General features: G+C 45.1%; 1 protein-coding gene across 1 annotated transcript in view; it reads left to right on the top strand.

Annotated features, from left to right (window-relative positions):
- Positions 1–1226: 1226 nt before the first annotated feature.
- Positions 1227–20043, top strand: part of LOC140721881 (uncharacterized) — a 45544-nt gene continuing 26727 nt past the window's right edge. The window contains 2 exon segments of the mRNA XM_073036706.1: positions 1227–1279; positions 6638–8754. Coding sequence (XP_072892807.1) covers positions 6949–8754 — 1806 coding nt within the window. The 5' untranslated portion in view covers positions 1227–1279; positions 6638–6948.

The following is a 20043-nucleotide window of genomic DNA, read 5'->3' as shown; positions in this document are numbered from 1 at the left end:
CCCTACTGCATAGCCCTCTATTTTCCTAATCTCCATGTACCTATCTAAGAGTCGCTTAAAAGTCCCAATTGTATCCGCCACTACCACTGCTGGCACACACACACACACACACACACACACACACACACACACACACACACACACACACACACACACACACACACACACACACACACACACACACACACACACACACACACACACACACACACACCACTCTTTGTTTAAAAAACTTAGCTCTGACATCTGCTCTCTACCTTCTTCCAAGCAGCTTAAACCTATGCCCTCGTGTTAGCTGTTTCAGCCCTGGGAAAAAGCCTCTGGCTATCCACACGACCAATCCATTTCATCATCCTGCATGAATTTCCTGCATGCTTTTCTCCAGACTGAATAAGACGATGAACACACTGTGGTTTCTACGTTCTTCAGGGCTCTGGACTAAGGTTGTTAAGTTCCTTCTTCTCGGCACTTTTCAACGTTTTGGGTAATTTTCACTCATTTCAAAGGATTGTGCCTCAGACAGCTGGGTTGTAGCAATGCACCTCTAAAGTCTGACAGCAGACGAGCGACTGAATCTTCGATGGAGCAGAGTCTGTATCCAAAGAGTTGCCTGCACGAATCTGGGCTTTGGGGATCCAGAAAGAGATGGGGTCTGGAGGTTACTAGCAGGAGGAGGAAGGGGACCCAGACCAGCAGGATGTGGCTATGAATGAAAGATGAAAAGCATTTGGAAACTGGTTAATTGAAAAAAAAAGGTTAATGTCTACAAAATATTGCAGGTAATCAGCAGATCAGGCAGCAAATGTGGAGAGGAATAAATGGACAGCATTTAAGCCGATTCCGTTCAGCATACCTAGACTGTGTCCTCCTCTAGGCACAGAACTGCAGAACTCCTTCAGCATTCTGCGTGTTTGCGTCCCTTTTTTTCCCCCAGCAACTGGAGAATCTCTTGTGTTTCATATCTGCATTTGTAAGCGGATTGTACTTTGGCATTAGATACACGAAATGCCTGTTGATATTGAGGGAATTGTTTATGGGAGCCGCTTTGCATTAAAAAAAAGCTGCTGAGTTTTCTACACACAAAATAAAACTGAGGTATGGACATGTAACTGGTGCTTGCAGAAACTTTTAATGGCAGCATGATTACCCATAAAGCCCTGCGTTTAAACTTTCGCTGTCGCTTGAAGCATAGATCAAATGCGCAGGCGTCAGGGTTGCTGTTGTCTCCGAATATTACGCATGCGCGCAGTAAACAAAAGGCCTCGGAAGGGTCGGAGAGGTAAGAAGGGGTGCTGGGTGGGCTTTTTCGACTTTAATTGAGTGACAATTGCTGTAAACTTTGGACACCGGGACCCACAAACGCGGGACAGGCCAGGTCTTTTTCCTCTCTCAGCCCCACGATCCCTGCACCGGCGTTGTGAAGCTTCCGGCTAATCAGGGAATGGGAGCAGATAGATCTCACAGACAGAGCTGAGCTCTAGCTGTCTAAATGCAAGGATTAGGAACTCGGAGAAAGGGAAAGAAATCTTTTACATCAGCAGTTATGAAAATTACGTTTGTTCTATTTCCAATCATAAAAAAGAGAAAATCTGCAGATGCTGGATATCCAAGCAGCACACACAAAATGCCAGAGGAACTCAGCATTAGTACTCTTTTCAATAGATACTGCCTGGCCTGCTGAATTCCTCCATCATTTTGTGTGTGTTGCTTGTTCTGCCTGCTCTTGTTCTGGACTTTCCTACCCATGAGAACATGTTGTGATCCATTCTCTCTGGGTAGTTAATGGTATCAAACACTTTTGCCCTGGGCAACAAGTAGCTTTCACATCACACGTGTGCCAGACTCCAATGAGACAGACTACTGCCCTTCCCTTCATAGTAATTGGCATTGCCATCAGTTGCCAATTGCCGTCACTTGGGGGAGGGTTCAGGGGAAATATTTATGTACAAAACAGAAACGGGTGTTACCTGTGTGTACTGTGGTGATGCAAAAGTTGCTGGAGAATTTGCAAGTTGGAAGAAGTGGAGAGATATTTGGAAATCTGACTTTTCGTAGCATCATTTAGCAAGAAAATCACGAACAGTGACATGCAAATATTTGGGCACCCCTGGACAAAATTTCTGTTACTGTGAATAGCTAAGGGAGTAAATGATGACCTGATTTCCAAATGGCATAAAGTTAAAGATGACACATTCTTTAATATTTTAAGCAATATTTTTTTTTATTTCCATCTTTTACATTTACAGTTTCAAAATTACAGAAAAGGAAAAGGGCCCGAAGCAAACATTTGGGCACCCTGCATGGTCAGTACTTAGTAACAACCCCTTTGGCAAGTATCACAGCTTGTAAATGCTTTCTGTAGCCAGCTAAGAGTCTTTCATTTCTAGTTTGGGTGATTTTCGCCCATTCTTCCTTGTTTCTTGTTCTGTAAGATTCATGGGCCGTATAGCATGCACTGCTCTTTTGAGGTCTATGCACAGATTTTTGATGATCGGGGGACTGTGAGGGCCATGGCAAAACCTTCAACTTGCGTAGCTTGAGATAGTCTATTGTGGATTTTGAGGTGTGTTTAGGATCATTATCCTGTTGTAGAAGCCAACCTGTTTTCATCTTCAGCTTTTTTACATGGTGTGATGTTTGCTTCCAGAATTTTCTGGTATATAATTGAATTCATTCATCCCTCTACCAGGGAAATGTTCCCCATGACACTGGCTGGAACACAAGCCCAAAGCATGATCGCTTCACCTCCGTGTTTAACAATTGGAGAGGTGTTTTTTTCATGAAATTCTGCACCTTTTTTTCTCCAAGCATTCCTTTACTCATTGTGGCCAAAAAGTTATATTTTATCTTCATCAGTCCACATGACTCGTTTCCAAAATGCATCAGGCTTGTTTAGATGTTCCTTTGCAAACTACTGACGCTGAAATTTGTGGTGAGGACACAGGAAAGGTTTTCTTCTGATGACTCTTCCATGAAGGTCATATTTGTGCAGGTGTCGCTGCACAGTAGAACAGTGCACCACCACTTCAGAGTCTGCTAAATCTTCCTGAAGGTCTTTTACAGTGAAACTGGGGTTTTGATTTACCTTTCTAGCAATCCTATGAGCAGTTCTCTCAGAAAGATTTCTTAGTTTTTCAGACCTCAACTTGGCCTCCACCGTTCCTGTTAACTGCCATTTCTTATTTACATTACAAACTGAGGAAATGGCTACATGAAAACACTTTGCTATCTTCATATAGCCTTCTCCTGCTTTGTGGGCATCATTTATTTTAGTTTTCAGAGTGTTTGGCAGCTGCTTAGAGGAGCCCATGGCTGCTGGGTGTTGGGACAAGGTTTGAGCAGTCAGAGTATTTATAAAGCTTTGAAATTTGCATCACCTTGCCTTTCCTAACGAAGATTGTGAACAAGCATTGCCCTGACAAGCTAATTTAGGTCTGAGACCTTGGTAAAAGTTACCTGAGAGCTCAAATCTCCTTTTGCATGATGTTCCTTTCATTTTTTTTCACTCTAAAATTGTACAGAACAAAATAATACACTATTCTTGCTTAAAATGTTGAAAAGCATGTTTCATATTTAACTTTATGACTTTTGGAGATCAGTTCATCTACTACCCACTTAACTATTCACAGTAACAGAAATTTTGACCAGGGGAGGCAAACTTTGGCATACCAGTGTATACGGTGTGCAAAAGTACTGGTGAGAAAATCCTTCATTATTGCTACAGGTCTGTTACATAGGTTGTGTGAGAGTGCAGATGAACTCGATGAAACCCAGAGGAGATCAAAGTTCATATTGATTGTGATTTGCAAGCTGTTGAAATGAATACCTCTCTATATAAAATTCCGTGTGCACATGTTGTTGTCACTGGGCAAAAAAATTGTACAGTACAAGATTTATGTGCACACTGGTCATTGCACATTAGAGGGGACATTGGTGTGAAGGTGGGGAGACCTCCAGTGTCCCTGATGCCCTCACCAACAAGATGTACATCCAGCTGCAGCTTGTAACCCTGCATTTTAAGGAGTTGGAACTCGAAATGGATGAATTCTGGATCATCCAGGAGTTGGAGTGCAAGATAGATATGACATAAAGAGAAGTGAGTTACACAAAGGTGCAGGATGCAGGAAGTGAGAGTCAGGAAGGGGAATGAGGTTAAATAGCCTTCGCAGAGTACTCTTGTGGTCATCCCCCACAACAACAGGTAGACCATTTTAGAAACTGTTGGAGGGGATTACCTGGCAGAGGAAAGCCAAAGGGGTGATAGGGGTTTCGTTAGTTAGGGGAACAGAACTAGAAGGGGACTAATATCCTAGTGATAAGGCTAGTGCTAGTGGGTGAGTTAAACTAAAGTTGCAGGGAGGGTGGGAGCCAGAGTGACAGAACAGATAATGGAGAGATTGAATTGAATTGACTTTATTACTTATATCCTTCATGTACATGAGGAGTAGAAATATTCACTTTATGTCTCTGTCTAAATGTGTAATGTGCAATTAATTGAAATTTATAATAAACAGCATGTATGAAAGGACAGTCAATATAGCATAGAAATACAGTTGTATCAGCATGAATTAATAATCTGATGGCCTGGTGAAAGAAGCTGTCCTGGAGCCTGCTGGTCCTGGCTTTTATGCTGTGGTACCATTTCCCGGATGGTAGCAGCTGGTGGTTGGGTTGACTGGGATCCCCAATGATCCTTCTTTACAGCCCTGAATAGTGGGAAGTTCACATCTACAGGTGGGCTGGGATGACCGCACCACTCCTTTCAGAGTCCAGCAATTGAGGGAAGTACAGTCCCCATACCAGACAGTGACACAGCCAGTCAGGATACTTTCAATTGTGACTCTGTAGAAAGTTCTTAGGATTTAGGTCCCCATTTCAAACTTTTCAATGGTCTGACATGAAAGAGGCACTGTTGTGCCCTTTTTCACCACACAACCAGTGTGTATAGACCACATGAGATCTTCGGTGATGTGTATGCCGAGGAACTTAAAGCTGTTAACCCTCCTAACCCCAGAACCGCTGACGTAACTAAGACTTAGACTGTCTGCATTCATCCTGGAGTCCACAATCAGCCCCTTTGTTTTTTGTGACAATGAGGGAGAGGTTGTTTTCTTGACACATCACAGATGTTGTTCAGACCTCAGGACATGGAATTATGATATTGTCGCCATTAATGGGACTTGGTTGCACCAAACAGTCTGAAGCATTTAGAGGAACAAATTTTTCTCTCGTGATCACAGACCATGCCAAGAAACAAATGTTGATATATTAAGTGATTTTAATTTTCTGTATATTGACTGGGACTCCCATACTGTAAAAGGACTAGATGGTGTAGAGTTTGTCAAATGTGCCCTTAATCAGGACGTAGAATTCCCGATGTATAAGTGTGTAATAAGCTGTTAGGAAATGATCCAGGGCTGGTGACAGAAATTAGTGATCATAATGCCATGAGATTCAAAGTAAATATGGAAAAAGAGAAGTCTGGACCACAGGTTGAGATTCTAAATTGGAGAAAGGTCAATTTTGATGGTATCAGAAAGGAGTTGACAAGTGTGGTTTGGGACAGGCTGTTTTCTGACAAATGAGTACTTGGTGAGTGGGAGTTCTTCAGAAGTGAAATTTTGAGGGTATAGATCTTGTATGCCTGCCAAATAAAAGCTGAAAGGTAACTGGTGCAGCGTTGGTTTTCAGAGATATTGAGGCCCCGGATATTTTGTTCCTCTAAATGCCTCAGACTGTTGGGTGCTACCAAGACTCACTAATGACTACAATATCATAATTCCAGGCTGTGAGCTCATCCGACAATTTTTTTTTCAGTTACATAGAAACATAGAAAACCTATAGCCCAATACAGGCCCTTGGGCCCACAAAGTTGTGCCGAACATGTCCCTATTTTAGAAATTACTAGGCTTACCCATAGCCCTCTATTTTTCTAAGCTCCATGTACCTATGGAAAAGTCTCTTAAAAAACCCTATTGTATCCGCCTCAACCACCATTGCTGGCAGCCCATTCCACGCACTCACGACTCTGAGTAAAATCTTACCCCTGACTGTACCTACTCCCCAGCAACCTGTGTCCTCTTGTGGAAACCATTTCAGCCTTAGGAAAAAAAAGCCTCTTACTGTCCACACGATCAATCATCTCATGCACCTCTATCAGGTCACTTCTCATTCTCCATCGCTCTAAGGAGAAAAGATTGAGTTCACTCAACCTATTCTCATAAGGCATGCTCCCCACTCCAGGCAACACCCTTATAAATCTCCTCTGTAAATCTCCTGTAGAAGTTTGAGGGGAGATTTGATGGAGGTATACCAAAATTATGAGGGGTATAGATAGGGTAAATGCAAGCACTCTTTTTCTACTGAGATTGGGTGGGACTACAACCAGAGGTCATGGGTTAGGGGTGAAAGGTGAACTGTTAAGGGGAACATGAGGGGAAGCATCTTCACTCAGAGGGTCGTGAGGGTGTAGAATGAGCTGCCAGCAATGTGCCCAGTTACACGATGATTTCTCTCGCCCACTTAGGTCGAAACTCACTGTAACAATGTGGTGCCAGATCTCATCTTGGTGACTAAAGTGATCTCATCTGAATTGTTGTCCTTCACACATTGATGTATTTTATAAATCTTTTCTTAGGTCAAAAAGGACTAGAATTTGTCTAACAGAACCTTAAACACAACACGCCAGTTTTGCCGTTCATCTCCATTAAGCAGTGGAGCAAGGGATTCACCCAGTCATCCTTCCTGCACAGACTGTGGGAATGGATTCACTCGGACATCTCAACTGAAAGTCCATCAGCAATTCCACACTGGGGCAAGGCCACTCCCCTGTTCTGTACGTCGGAAATTCTTTAGTTGGTCATCCCACCTGTGGACACACAAGTCAGTTCACACTGAGGAGATGCGGCCACCTGCTGAATTTGTGGAGAAGGATTCATTTCTGACCTGATGGCTCACCAGCAAGTTCACACCGGGGAGCGGCCGTTCACCTGCTCAGATTGTGGGAAGGGATTCACTCGCTCATCGAACCTACTGGCACACCAGTCAGTTCACACTGGGGAGAGGCCGTACACCTGCTCAGAATGTGGGAAGGGATTTGCTCGGTCATCCAACCTACAGGCACACCGGTCAGTTCACACTGGGCAGAGGCCATTCACCTGCTCTGACTGTGGGAAGGGATTTATTCTGTCATCTCAATTGAAGGTACATCAGCGAGTTCACACTGGGGAGAAGCCATTCACCTGCTCAGACTGTGGGAAGGGATTCATTCTGTCATCTCAACTGAAGATACATCGACGAGTTCACACTGGGGAGAGGCTGTTTACCTGCTCAGCCTGCGGGAAGGGATTCACTCGGTCCTGTCAACTGAAGGTACATGAGCGAGTTCACACTGGAGAGAAGCCTTTCACCTGCTCAGTCTGTGGGAAGGGATTTACTCAGTCATCCCACCTACAGGCACACCGGTCAGTTCACACTGGGGAGTGGCCTTTCACCTGCTCAGACTGTGGGATGGGGTTCACTCGGTCATCTGGCCTAAAGACACACCAATCAGTTCACACTGGATTGTGGCCATTCACCTGCTCAGAATGTGGGAAGGGATTCTCTCAATCATCCAACCTTCTGGCTCACCAGTCAGTTCACACCAGGGAGAGGCCGTTTACCTGCTCAGACTGTGGGAAGGGATTCACTTCATCATCTCACCTACTGAGACACCAGTCAGTTCACACTGGGGAGAGGCCGTTCATCTGCTCAGATTGTGGAAAGACATTCACTCAGTTATCCAGCTTACAGACACATCAGGCAGCCCATACTGGAAAGAAGCCATTCACCTGCTCAGACTGTGGGAAAGGATTCACTCACTCATCCACCTTACAGAGACACCAGTCAGTTCACACGGGGGAGTGGCCGTTCAGCTGCTCAGACTGTGGAAAGGGATTCACTCGGAGATTTCAACTGAAGGTACATCGGAGAGTTCACACTGGGGAGAGGCCGTTCACCTGCTCAGACTGTGGGAAGGGATTCACACAGTTAGCTAGCCTACAAGCACATCAGTCAGTTCACTCTGGGGTGAAGCCATTCACCTGCTCAGACTGTGGGAAGGGATTCGCTCAGTCGTCTCAACTGAAGGTACATCAGCGAGTTCACACTAGGGAGAGGCCATTCTCTTGCTCAATCTGTGGGAAAGGATTCACTTTATCATCTCAACTACTGACACACCAGTCAGTTCACACTGGGGAGAGGCCGTTTACCTGCTCAGATTGTGGGAAGGGATTCACTCAGTTCTCCATTCTACAGACACACCAGTCAGCCCACACAGGGAAATGGCTATTCAACTGCCCAGACTGTGGGAAAGGATTCACTCACTCATCCACCCTCCAGAGACACCAGTCAGTTCACACTGGAGTATGGCCGTTCATCTGCTCAGACTGTGGGAAGGGATTCACTCGGTCATTTCAACTGAAGGTCCATCAGAGAGTTCACACTGGGGAGAGGCCTTTCACCTGTTCTTTGTGTGGGAAGGGATTCACACAGTTATCTAGCCTACAAGCACACCAGTCAGTTCATACTGGGGAGAAGCCATTCACCTGCTCAGACTGTGGGAAGGGATTCACTCAGTCATCTCACCTGAAGCTACATCTGCGAGTTCACACTGGAGAGAGGCCATTCAACTGCTCAGACTGCGGGAAGGGATTCACTCGGTCATCTGACCTACTGGCACACCAGTCAGTACACATTGAAAAGAGGCCATTCACTGCTCACACTGAGAGAAGGGATTCAACCAGCTATTTGGCCTAAGAGACACCAGCGAGTTCACAGCAGAGATGTTGTTCACATGCTGTGACTGTGGAAGGGATTCAGTCACTTGTGTAACCTTATGACACACTACTGAATTCAGAGACAGTTTCAATAAGTTTAAAACTGTGTTTCTCATCCAGTTCTGCACTCTGGTTAATGGGCATGGGAGGAGTTTCTTCTGCTGCATATTCACCTTTAATGGGACTGGAGTTTAATATTCTGGATTTAAGACAAGTAAATCAGTTCTATTTTAAACTCTGTCTCTGGTACCTAGTGAATTTATAACACAACTAGTATACAGTAGAGAGTCAACTCAGGCCAGCTGGACCCGGCCAGTGATTCTGTTCCACGACAGTCCTTTTAAATCCTCCCTTGTTGTTCCCCTCTCACTCTTCCTGTGGTGATGGGTTCCAAAGTCACCACTCTGTGGGTGAACAGGTTTCCCTTGAATTTTCTGCAAAGTGAAGAAGATGAGCTGACTGTAGTTCTGTCTGACATGTTCTTCACCCCTCAAATTCTGGGCTGAGGAAGAATGACATTGGTAGTTAATCTCCTTATTCACGATTCAGCTCCACACTATGGGTCATTTTCTCTGCTTCTACAGGGTTGTTAGAAAACACCACTGTACTCTAAAGACTGAAAGCAGAATGGGAAACCATTAGTTGGTTGATCAACTGAGCAGGGTCAGAAACCAGAGGCGGGTCTGCACAGGGCAGAGTTTAGGGCTCTGGAGGATGGTCGAGGTAAGAATGTGTGATGAGGAGAAGGGAATCAGCCACGGGGTGTGGCAACAAATGACAGAGTAGCAACCTTTGGAAGCTGATTAACAAAGGGAATAATTATGTTGTCTGACTGATAACACAAACGATGCCTGTTGTGAAGTGCACCACTGGTCGAGGAACGTGTGTGTTGGGATGGTTTTATCTATCAAGGGAGTTGTTCCTGCTTGTTTATCCTGCAATATTATATCCTGATGGTTATTATGGATTGTCCTATCTGAAATAATGTATTGATTATCGTATAATTTGTAAGATTTTGATTCTAAAACTGGATCAGGCTTGAATTTATGGTGTCTTTATTAAGTGATGGAGGTCATTCATCAGTTTGTATTTTAAAGCAAGATTTTGCCAAGATTGAGTTCAACTGCTGCAGGATCCTGGAATGTGTTGGATTGTGTCTGGTTTCTCTTGGCATTTTCTGCACTTGCTGCTTTGTTTGTATTTTATGTATTGTTGATTTTTTTGTGTTAACCACCTTTTCCTGTAATTCCCTCGGTTTCTGGGTAGTGGTCCCTAACTCTGAGTCGGGCACTCGATGTTTCTTTGTCAACACCTTGTCTGCTCAGATCACTGGGATGGCTTCCATGAGGGACATACTGATTACACTGGTTAACGTTTTTCTCCATAGTGATAATTCATTTTTCTGAAATGGCCTCTCATTTAAGTTTGCTGCTGAGTACTTCACATCATAATTACATATAATACCATAATAAGACCAAGAGAATAACAGCAGGATTCCTCTGTCCGATCGAGTCTGCTCAGCCATTCAATTATGGCTAATCTTTATTTGTCTCCTCCTCAACTCCATTTCCCAGCCATCTCCTGGTAATCTTTCATGCCATGTCAAATCAAGAACCTATCATCTCTGCCTTAAATACACCCAATGACGTGGCCCCTGCTGTTGTGTGAGGCAACAGATTCCACCAATTTACCACCCTCTGGCTAAAGAAATTTCTCTGCATCACTGTTTTGAATGGACTCCCCTCTATCCTGAAGCTGTGCTATCTTCCTAACCGGAAGACCACAATCTGTGTGGACTAGTGATAATATCTCCTCCTTGCTGACGATAAACACTGGCACACCTCAGGGATGTGTATTTAGCCCACTGCTCTATTCTCTATATACATAGCTCAAATAACATCTACAAATTTTCTGATGGTACAACATTGTTAGTAGAATCTCAGGTGGTGATGAGAGGGCATACAGGAGTGAGATATGCCAACTAGTGGAGTGGCGTCGCAGTAAACACCTAGCACTCAACGTCAGTAAGCCGTAAGAGCTGATTGTGAATTCCAGGAAGGGTAAGACGAAGACTCACATACCAATCCTCACAGAGAGATCAGAAGTGGAGAGAGTTTGTTGTTTTTTCCCCTCGAATGAGAACCTCTACATGCAAAATTCATGTTGATTTGCCCATAATTTACTGTTACTGTTGCAAAATATTTCCCTACACTCCAATTGGAAAATTGGCTGAAATTTCTAATTGTGAAAAACACTCCCTCGTATTCCAGGTATCACTCCTGAAATGATTTACTTTCTAAATGGCCCATCCACATTGAGTGCAGCGCTACTCTTGACAGTGGCGGGGAGAGAACAATCCATCATGTGGGAATCTGATCCAAGTTCTCAGTGGCACGGGGTTGAATGAGAAAGATTTAAATGTGTAGGCAATTCAATATAACACATTTTTGTTTCCAGTTTGGTGATGTTTTATTACAGTCCTGGCCAAAGCACGACTAAGATGTTCCACAACCACAGACGCTGTATCGGCCCATGGTGCTGGAGGCCTTTGATCTTGTCTCCATCTGTTTCCACAACACACATAAAATGCTGGTGGAACACAGCAGGTCAGGCAGCATCTATAGGGAGAATCATTGTCGACGTTTCGGGCCGAGACCCTTCGTCAGGACTAACGTTAGTCCTGACGAAGGGTCTCGGCCCGAAACGTCGACAGTGCTTCTCCCCATAGATGCTGCCTGGCCTGCTGTGTTCCACCAGCATTTTGTGTGTGGTGTTCGAATTTCCAGCATCTGCAGATGTTGAGACAGTGATTATAACTGACGGTACATTTACTGATATTTTATTAACATTCCTGAAGCTGACTGGTCTAAATTGATAAAGTGTGACAGTCTCTGTGTTATTTTGAGGTGCACCACCATTGTGAGGTGACGTGTTATTACAGAGTGCTTCTCGTTCGTAAAAAATCCATCCCTGTTAGGAGCAGAAAATCAGACGCGATACTGTTTTGCTTATTTTTGGGGTGAATTTTATTCCTGCTGAAATTATGATTACAGATGATTTTCTTCTTTTCACATTTTCTCCGACAACGGAATCTCTGAAAACATGTACAGCGTGAATTATTTCTGAATGATTCATCCGTCTGAGCGTCTCCATCCATTTCAAATGTTCAAATATACATTTTAAACATAACTAATTCAGCAGATGCTGGAAATCAAAGGCCACACACACACACAACGCTGGATGAAGTCAGCAGGGCGGGCAGCATTTATGGAAATGGATAAATGGTTGACGTTTCGGGTGGAGAGATTTTTCAGGTCTGCAGAGTAAGGGGGAAGACGCCAGAATAAAATAGCGTTAGGAGAGGAAAGGTGATAGATGAAGCCCGGTGAAAGGCGAAGGGCTGGAGCGGAAGGAATCTGATAAGAGAGGACAGTGGAGAACAGGAAAAACAGAAGCAGTTAGGAAGTGATAGGCGGGTGAAAATAGGCATGAACCCAGAGTGGTGAACAGAAGAAGAGGGGAGGGGGAGGGATTTTTTTTAATTGTCATTCATGACACCAGGTTGGAGGCTACCTAGACGGAACATATTTTGTCGCTTCCCCATCTTGAGGCTAGCCTCACCACGGCACAAGAGGAAGCAATGGACTGAAAATGTCGGATCGTGAATGGGAATCAGAATTAAAATGTTTGGACGCCGGGAAGCTCCGCTTTTCACGCTGCAGTGATGGTGCTCGGCGAAATGAGGTCCACTTTATCCCGGGTCTCACCAATGTATAGAAGGCCGCACCAGGAACTCCACACACAACAGACCACCACAGCAGATTCTTAGGTGAACTGTTGCCTTACCTGGAAGGAACTGTGTGGGGCCAGGACTAATGGTGAGGGAGGAGATGAATGTGCGGGTGTAGCACTTCGGGTGCTTGCAGGGATGAGCGCTTTGAGGGAGATAGGTGCGGAGGGCTGAATGAAACAGGAGAACATGGAGGGAGCGATCCCTGCGGAAAGTGGAGAGATGGGGACGAGTGGTAGTGATATCCTTTTTGGAGGCATCGCTTTAAAAGTGGGATCAGCCCGTCTGTGCTCACCAAGTCTTCCGCCACCTCAACAACGATGGAGTTCCTCTTGCTATTACCTACGACCCAATGACGTTCCGCACCCACAAATCAGAATTTGCACATTCAGCCTTTTCCAAAGAGATCGTAGAAACAAACTTATCTTTACCTCCCGATCACCGCCACACAACCACTCCCCGCTTTCCACAGGGATCACTTCCTCCGTTATTCCATTTCCCTTCCATACCTCACTATTCATCTCCCTCCCGGCGCTTATCCCTGCAAGAGGCCACAGCGCTACACCTGCCCACCCACCTCCTACCTCAGCACCAGTCTTTGTCCCCAAACAACCCTTTCAGGTGAGGCAACAATTTACCTACAAACCCACTGGGGTAGTCTGTGTGTCCAATGTTCCCGAGGCAGCTTTCTCCACATTGGCGGGACCCATCGTTAATCGGGGACCATTTCGTCGAGCAGCTCAGCTCCATGCACCAAAAACAGATCTTCCCCCAGACAAAAATTATTAACTCTGATTTCTATTCCTGTCTCGCAGCATCCTCTTCTTCCATGATGAGACCACCCCCACGGTGGAGGAGCAACAACCTACAGTCTATGTTGTATGGGTAGCCTCCATCTTTATGGCATGAATAGCGATTCTCCTTCCATTAGAGAGAATGATCACCCTTCCCCTTTTATTCTATTCCCCAATCTGGCCTTTGACCTCTTCTCACCTCCTCGTTGGTCCTCTCCATCTTCCCTTTCTCCTAATGTCCATTCTCCAGTCCAATCAGATTCCTTCCTCTACATCCCTTTACTTTTCCCGTCCACCAGGCTTGACCTATCACCGTCCAGCTATCCTTCTCCTCCTCCGTTAACTTCTTATTCTGGCGTCGCACCACTTCGTTTCTGGTCCTGGAGAAGGTTCTCGGTCCGACACTTCGGCAGTTTATTCATTCCCATAGGTGTCGCCTGACCTGCGGAGTTCCTCTCGCGGTTTGTTTGTGTCGCTTTTAGTACTTTTGTTGAGAGTTATCTTCACGGAGGGTGCGAGTCAAATGTGTTATTTCAATGCTTTTGAGCCATTGATGCCTCACTGCATTTCAATAATGAAGTTGAATTAAAAGCCAGGTGACCCATCATGTTCACGTTATTAATGACTCTGAAAACCTGTACTCGGATAAAGTGCTTTGACGGCCAGGAGCTTTCCATCCTTGCAGCTACAAACATGTGGAACGAGTTCCTCTCAGAAACATGAAGCTGCCATTGTTCTCACGATCTGATTCTGAGGTGGTCATTAGTCTAATGATACATTAGTAGATTTGTAGGTCTACAGTGGAATTTACTTGTCAGTTTCACAGCTCCGATTTGTGACTATCCCATTGACGGGCTGTATATTATGAGTAAATTTGTTAGGTTGTGGTGCGTTATAACATTGAGACTTTCAATGTGTTTGAACATTGCTCGATATTAAATGTATTCTATACTTATTCTGTTTGTCTGGCGCAACCCTCGTACGTTTCTGGCACTAACATTTGGGATGATGTCAGAGAATGTTTGTGGTTCTAGTTTACTCCATGTCATGCATTCGAGACATTACCGAGTGTTTCAGCCTCCTTGACGAAAAGTTGCACTGGACAATGGATGAGGTTGGTAGGGATCATCAGGGAAGAGTGAGGGACATGAAGATCTGAAAAAAGAGAGTTGTGTCCATCCATCAAGGGATAATTTGGAGCGGCACAGTTAATCAATGGACAACAACTCTACCTCCTTCTTGACAGCAGAAGAGATGTTCGCTGGCCACATGGTCCCTCAGTGTCGAATAGTTTACAAAATGAGTGTCAGGGGAGAATTCAGCACCTCCTTCAGCTGCTCCCTGAACATTCTGACTGACGAGGTAAAGAGCTCAGATGTTGCAGCATGTAGCACAGTCCACTGAAACATGAAGGTATCTTCAAACAATGGGGGTCGTCCGCTGCGTTAACCATCCTCTTCCAGACACGATGAAATCTCCCGAGACGACTACACAGACAGACATACTTTATTGATCCCGAGGGAAATTGAGTTTCGTTACAGTCGCACCAACCAAGAATAGTGTGCAGATGTAGCAATATAAAACCATAAATAATAATAATAATAATAATAATAATAATAATAATAATAATCCAAGTGGAAATTAGTCCAGGACCAGCCTATTGGCTCAGGGTGTCTGACACTCCGAGGGAGGAGTTGTAAAGTTTGATGGCCACAGGCAGGAATGATTTCCTATGACGCTCAGTGTTGCAAATCGGTGGAATGAGCCTCTGGCTGAATGTACTCCTTTGCCTAACCAGTACATTATGGAGTGGATGGGAGACATTGTCCAAGATGGCATGCAACTTGGACAGCATCCTCTTTTCAGCCACCATCATCAGAGAGTCCAGTTCCACCCCCACAACATCACTGGCCTTACGAATGAGTTTGTTGATTATGTTAGTGTCTGCTACCCTCAGCCTGCTGCCCCAGCACACAACAGCAGACATGATAGCACTGGCCACCACAGACTTGTAGAACATCCTCAGCATCGTCCGGCAGATGTTAAAGGACCTCAGTCTCCTCAGGAAATAGAGACGGCTCTGACCCTTCTTGTAGACAGCCTCAGTGTTCTTTGACCAGTCCAGTTTATTGTCAATTCGTATCCCCAGGTATTTGTAATCCTCCACCATGTCCACACTGACCCCTTGGATTGAAACAGGGGTCACCTTAGCCCTCCTCAGGTCCACCACCAGCAGATGATTCTGCTCACACCATGTGACAAAGTTTCCCACCGTAGCCCTGTATTCAGCCTGATCTCCCTTGCTGATGCATCCAACTATGGCAGAGTCATCAGAAAACTTCTGAAGTTGGCAAGACTCTGTGCGGTAGTTGAAGTCCGAGGTGTAGATGGTGAAGAGAAAAGGAGACAGGACAGTCCCCTGTGGAGCCCCAGTGCTGCTGTCCACTCTGTCTGACACACAGTGTTGCAAGCGCACATACTGTGGTCTGCCATTCAGGTAATAAATAATCCATGACACCAGGGAAGCATCCACCTGCATCACTGTCAGCTTCTCACCCAGCAGAGCAGGGCAGATGGTGTTAAATGCACTGGAGAAGTCAAAAAACATGACCCTCACAGTGCTCGCCGGCTTGTCCAGGTGGGCGTAGACACGGTTCAGCAGGTAGACGATGGCATCCTCAACTCCTAGTCGGGGCTGGTAGTACCAGTAAAACCCAGGATTTTGTGAGGTTCTGCATCTCGGGGTTGCTGAAACTTTGATTCCTACTTGGAGCCCGGAGTCTGCCGCGAGCTCTGCTGGCCACTAAATTGTTCGTGATGGTGAAAGCATTGAGCAGGATAAAAACAAGGAATGGGATCACAATTGAAAAGACAGAACGAAGGACACCCATTACTGTCCAAAATAGTGACACAAGCAATTCTAATCTCTGCCTTCGGCCCACAAAATTTGCCCGAATATGTCCGTAGCTTAGAAATTACTAGGCATACACATAGCCCTCTATTTTTCTAAGCTCCATGTACCTATCCAATAGTCTCTTAAAAAGACCCTGTTGTATCCGACTCCACCATTACTGCCGACAGCCCACGCACTCACCACTCTCTGCCTAAATAACGTATCCCTGACATCTCCTCTGCACCTACTGCCAGCACCTTAAACCGGTGTCCTCTTATGGCAACGATTTTAACCCTGGGAAAAAGCCTCTGTCTATCCACACGATCAATCTTGTACACCCCGATCAGGTCACCTCTCATCCTCCTTCGCTCCAAGGAGAAATAGGAGTTCATTCAACCTATTCTTATAAGGCTTGCTCCCCAATCCTGGCAACATCCTAGTAAATCTCCTCTGCACCCTTTCTATGGCTTCCACATCCTTCCTGTAGTGAGGCGTCCAGAACTGAGCACAGTACTTCAAGTGAGGTGTGACCAGGGTCCTATATAGCTGCAACATTACCTCTTGGCTCCTAAATTCAAGTTTACGATTAATGAAGGCCAGAACACCGTATGCCTTCTTAACCACAGAGTCAAGAGTCCCAGAACAGATCCCTGAGGCACACCACTGGTCTCCAGCCTCTGTGCAGAATATGACCCGTCTACAACCACTCTTTGCCTTCTGTGGGCAAGCCAGTTCTGGATTAACAAAGCAATATCCCCTTGGATCCAATGCCTCCTTATTTTCTCAATAAGCATGCGATGGGGTACCTTATCAAATGCCTTGCTGCATCTACTGCTCTTCCTCCGTCAATGTGTTTAGTCACATACTGAAAAAAAAATCAATCAGGCTTGTAAGGTACGAAGTGCCCTTTACAAAGCCATGTTGACTGTTCCTAATCATATTATACCTCTCGAAATGTTTATAAATCCTGCCTCTCAGGATCTTCCCCATCAACTTACCAACCACTGATGTAAGACTCAATGCTCTATAATTTCCTGGGCTATCTCTACTCCTCTTCTTGAATAAAGGAACAACATCCGCGACTCTCCAATCCTCCGGAACCTCTCCCGTCCCCATTGATGATGCAAAGATAATCGCCAAAGTCTCAGCCATCACCTCGCTCGCCTCCCACTGCCTCTTTCCTAATGTCTACCTGCTCAAGCTTTTCGGTCTTCTGCAAGTCATCACTACAATCACTGATATCCTTTTCCATAGTGAATACAGAAGTAAAGCATTCATTAAGTGCCTCTGCTATTTCCTTCGATCCCATACACACTTTCCCATTGTCACACTTGATAGGTCCCATTGTTTCACGTCTTACCCGCTTGCTCTTCACATACGTGTAGAATGCCTTAGGGTTGTCCTTAATCCTGCCAACCAAAGCCTTTTCATGGTCCCTTCCTGCTGTCCTATTTTCTTTTTTAAGCTCTTTCGTGTTAGCCTTATAATCTTCTAGATCTCTAACATCAGCTAGCTCTCTGAAGCTTTCGTAAGCTTTTCTTTTCTGCTTGACTGGATTTATTCCAGCCTTTGCACACCATGGCTCCTGTACCCTACCATAGCTTTCCTGTCTCACTGGAACATACCTATGCAGAATTCCACACAAATATCCCCTGAATATTTGCCACATTTAATCCGTACTTTTCCCTGACAACATCTGTTCCCAATTTAAGCTTCCAATATCCTGCCTATAATTTCCTTTACCCCAATTGAACGCGTTTCTAACTTGTCTGTTCTGATCTCTGTCCAATTTTATTGTAAAGGAGATAGAATTATGATAATTTTCTCCAAAATGCTCTTACACTGACAGACCTGACACCTGACTAGGTTCATTTCTCAATACAAATCAAGTACAGTCTCTCCTCTTGTAGTCCTCTTGTAGGATTATCTACATATTGTGTCAAGACACCATCCTGAACCTACATAACAAACTCTACCTCATCTATATCCCTTGCTCCAGGGAGATTCCAATCTATTTTTGGGAAATTAAAATCTCCTATCAGGACAACTGTATATTTGTTACACTTTTCCAGGATCTGTTTCCCTATCTGCCCCTCGATATCCCTGTTACTAATGGGCGGCCTATAAAATCACGCAATAAAGTTATTGACCACTTCCTGTCCCTAACCTCCACCCACAGAGAATCCGTAGACAATCCCTCCATGGCGTCCAACTTTTCTGCAGCCGAGCCAGTATTATCTGATTAACAGTGCCTCGCCCTCAACCTCTTTTGTCTCCCTCCCTGTCCTTTTTGAAACATCAAAGAGCCGGCACTTGAAGTAACCATTCCTGTCCCTGAGCCACCAAGCCTCTGTAATGGCCACCACATCATAGCTTCAAGTACTAATCCACGCTCTATCCTCATCCGCTTTGTTCACAATACTCCTTGCGTTAAAATGGACACATCCCAAACCGTCCGTCTGAGCGCGTCCCTTCTCTATCACCTCCCTATCCTCCCTCACACACTATCTCCAAGCTTTCTCTATTTGTGACCCAATCGCCTCTTCCCCAGTCTCTTAATTTCGGTTCCCACCCCAGAACAATTCTCGTTTAAACTCTCCCCAGTATCTTTAGCAACACCCCCCGCCCACCCCAGCCAGGATATTTGTCCCCTTGGGATTCAAGTGCAACGCGTCCATTTTGTAGAGGTCAACGAGGGAACCGTTCGGAGATGGAGATTGAGATGAAAAAAGAAGAAAATAAACACGCAATGTTTCAGTCCGATCATGTTTCCCTCACGGTGAAGCTCACTAGTCTGCAATGAGATTACATTTTGTTCAGAAGGGAACCGGACGCGTGGACAGAAAGAAACTGAGAACAGAGGAAACAGATTTTCACGGGACCTCAGGATGTGAACGGAGGTAAAGAGGCAGACATAAAAGGACAAAGTGGATTAGATAGAAAAGGAGAAAACACACACACACACACACACACACACACACACACACACACACACACACACACACACACACACACACACACACACACACACACACACACACACACACACACACACACACACACACACACACACACACACACACACACACACACACACACACACACACACACCCCTACCTCGCTATTTTGCAGCCTGATAACGTTTCCTTCACCGGCGTGGAAGAAGGAGTAAGCGAGAGATATTGTGAGGAAAAACACCGTGAGCATCACTAAAAAGGATGAATTAGAAACAACGGAGAGAATGGAGAAAAGAGAGAGAATTCTTCCAAAATTGACCAACCCGGAGTAAAACGCTGTCAGATGTAATGGAGTTTATTAAAATAAAACGGGCGGGACCTGACTATAGACCCTGTATCGGGGTGAATTACAGCTGAGGTGAACGTTACATATTACGTATTTGAAGAAGGGCACATTTCACCTGTACGGGGTAAGCAGCGAGTGAAATACATAATTATAAAAATGCATGCACATTTCAGAGCGCTCAGTTGTTACCCGTGGTTCTACATATCGTCAAGTGACTATGAAGGAACCATGGCGTTTGACTTAAATCTCCAGAAGAAAGCAACGAGTCGCTCTATGATTTAAGGAATTTTGTTTACAGTTTCAGTGGGTATTTTACCGCGTTCTTCAGCTCCTCTCTGAACTTGCTCTGAGTCACGGCGTAAGTACATGTGTTGGTGCAGGAGCTGAGGATCTGCAGCATCGTCGCCTTGGATTCTGCGATATAAATCGGATCATTGTCCCAGATAC

This window comes from Hemitrygon akajei, unplaced genomic scaffold (genome assembly GCF_048418815.1).
Source record: "Hemitrygon akajei unplaced genomic scaffold, sHemAka1.3 Scf000063, whole genome shotgun sequence".
NCBI lineage: Eukaryota > Metazoa > Chordata > Chondrichthyes > Myliobatiformes > Dasyatidae > Hemitrygon > Hemitrygon akajei.
This window is presented reverse-complemented; position numbering and strand designations above follow the sequence as displayed.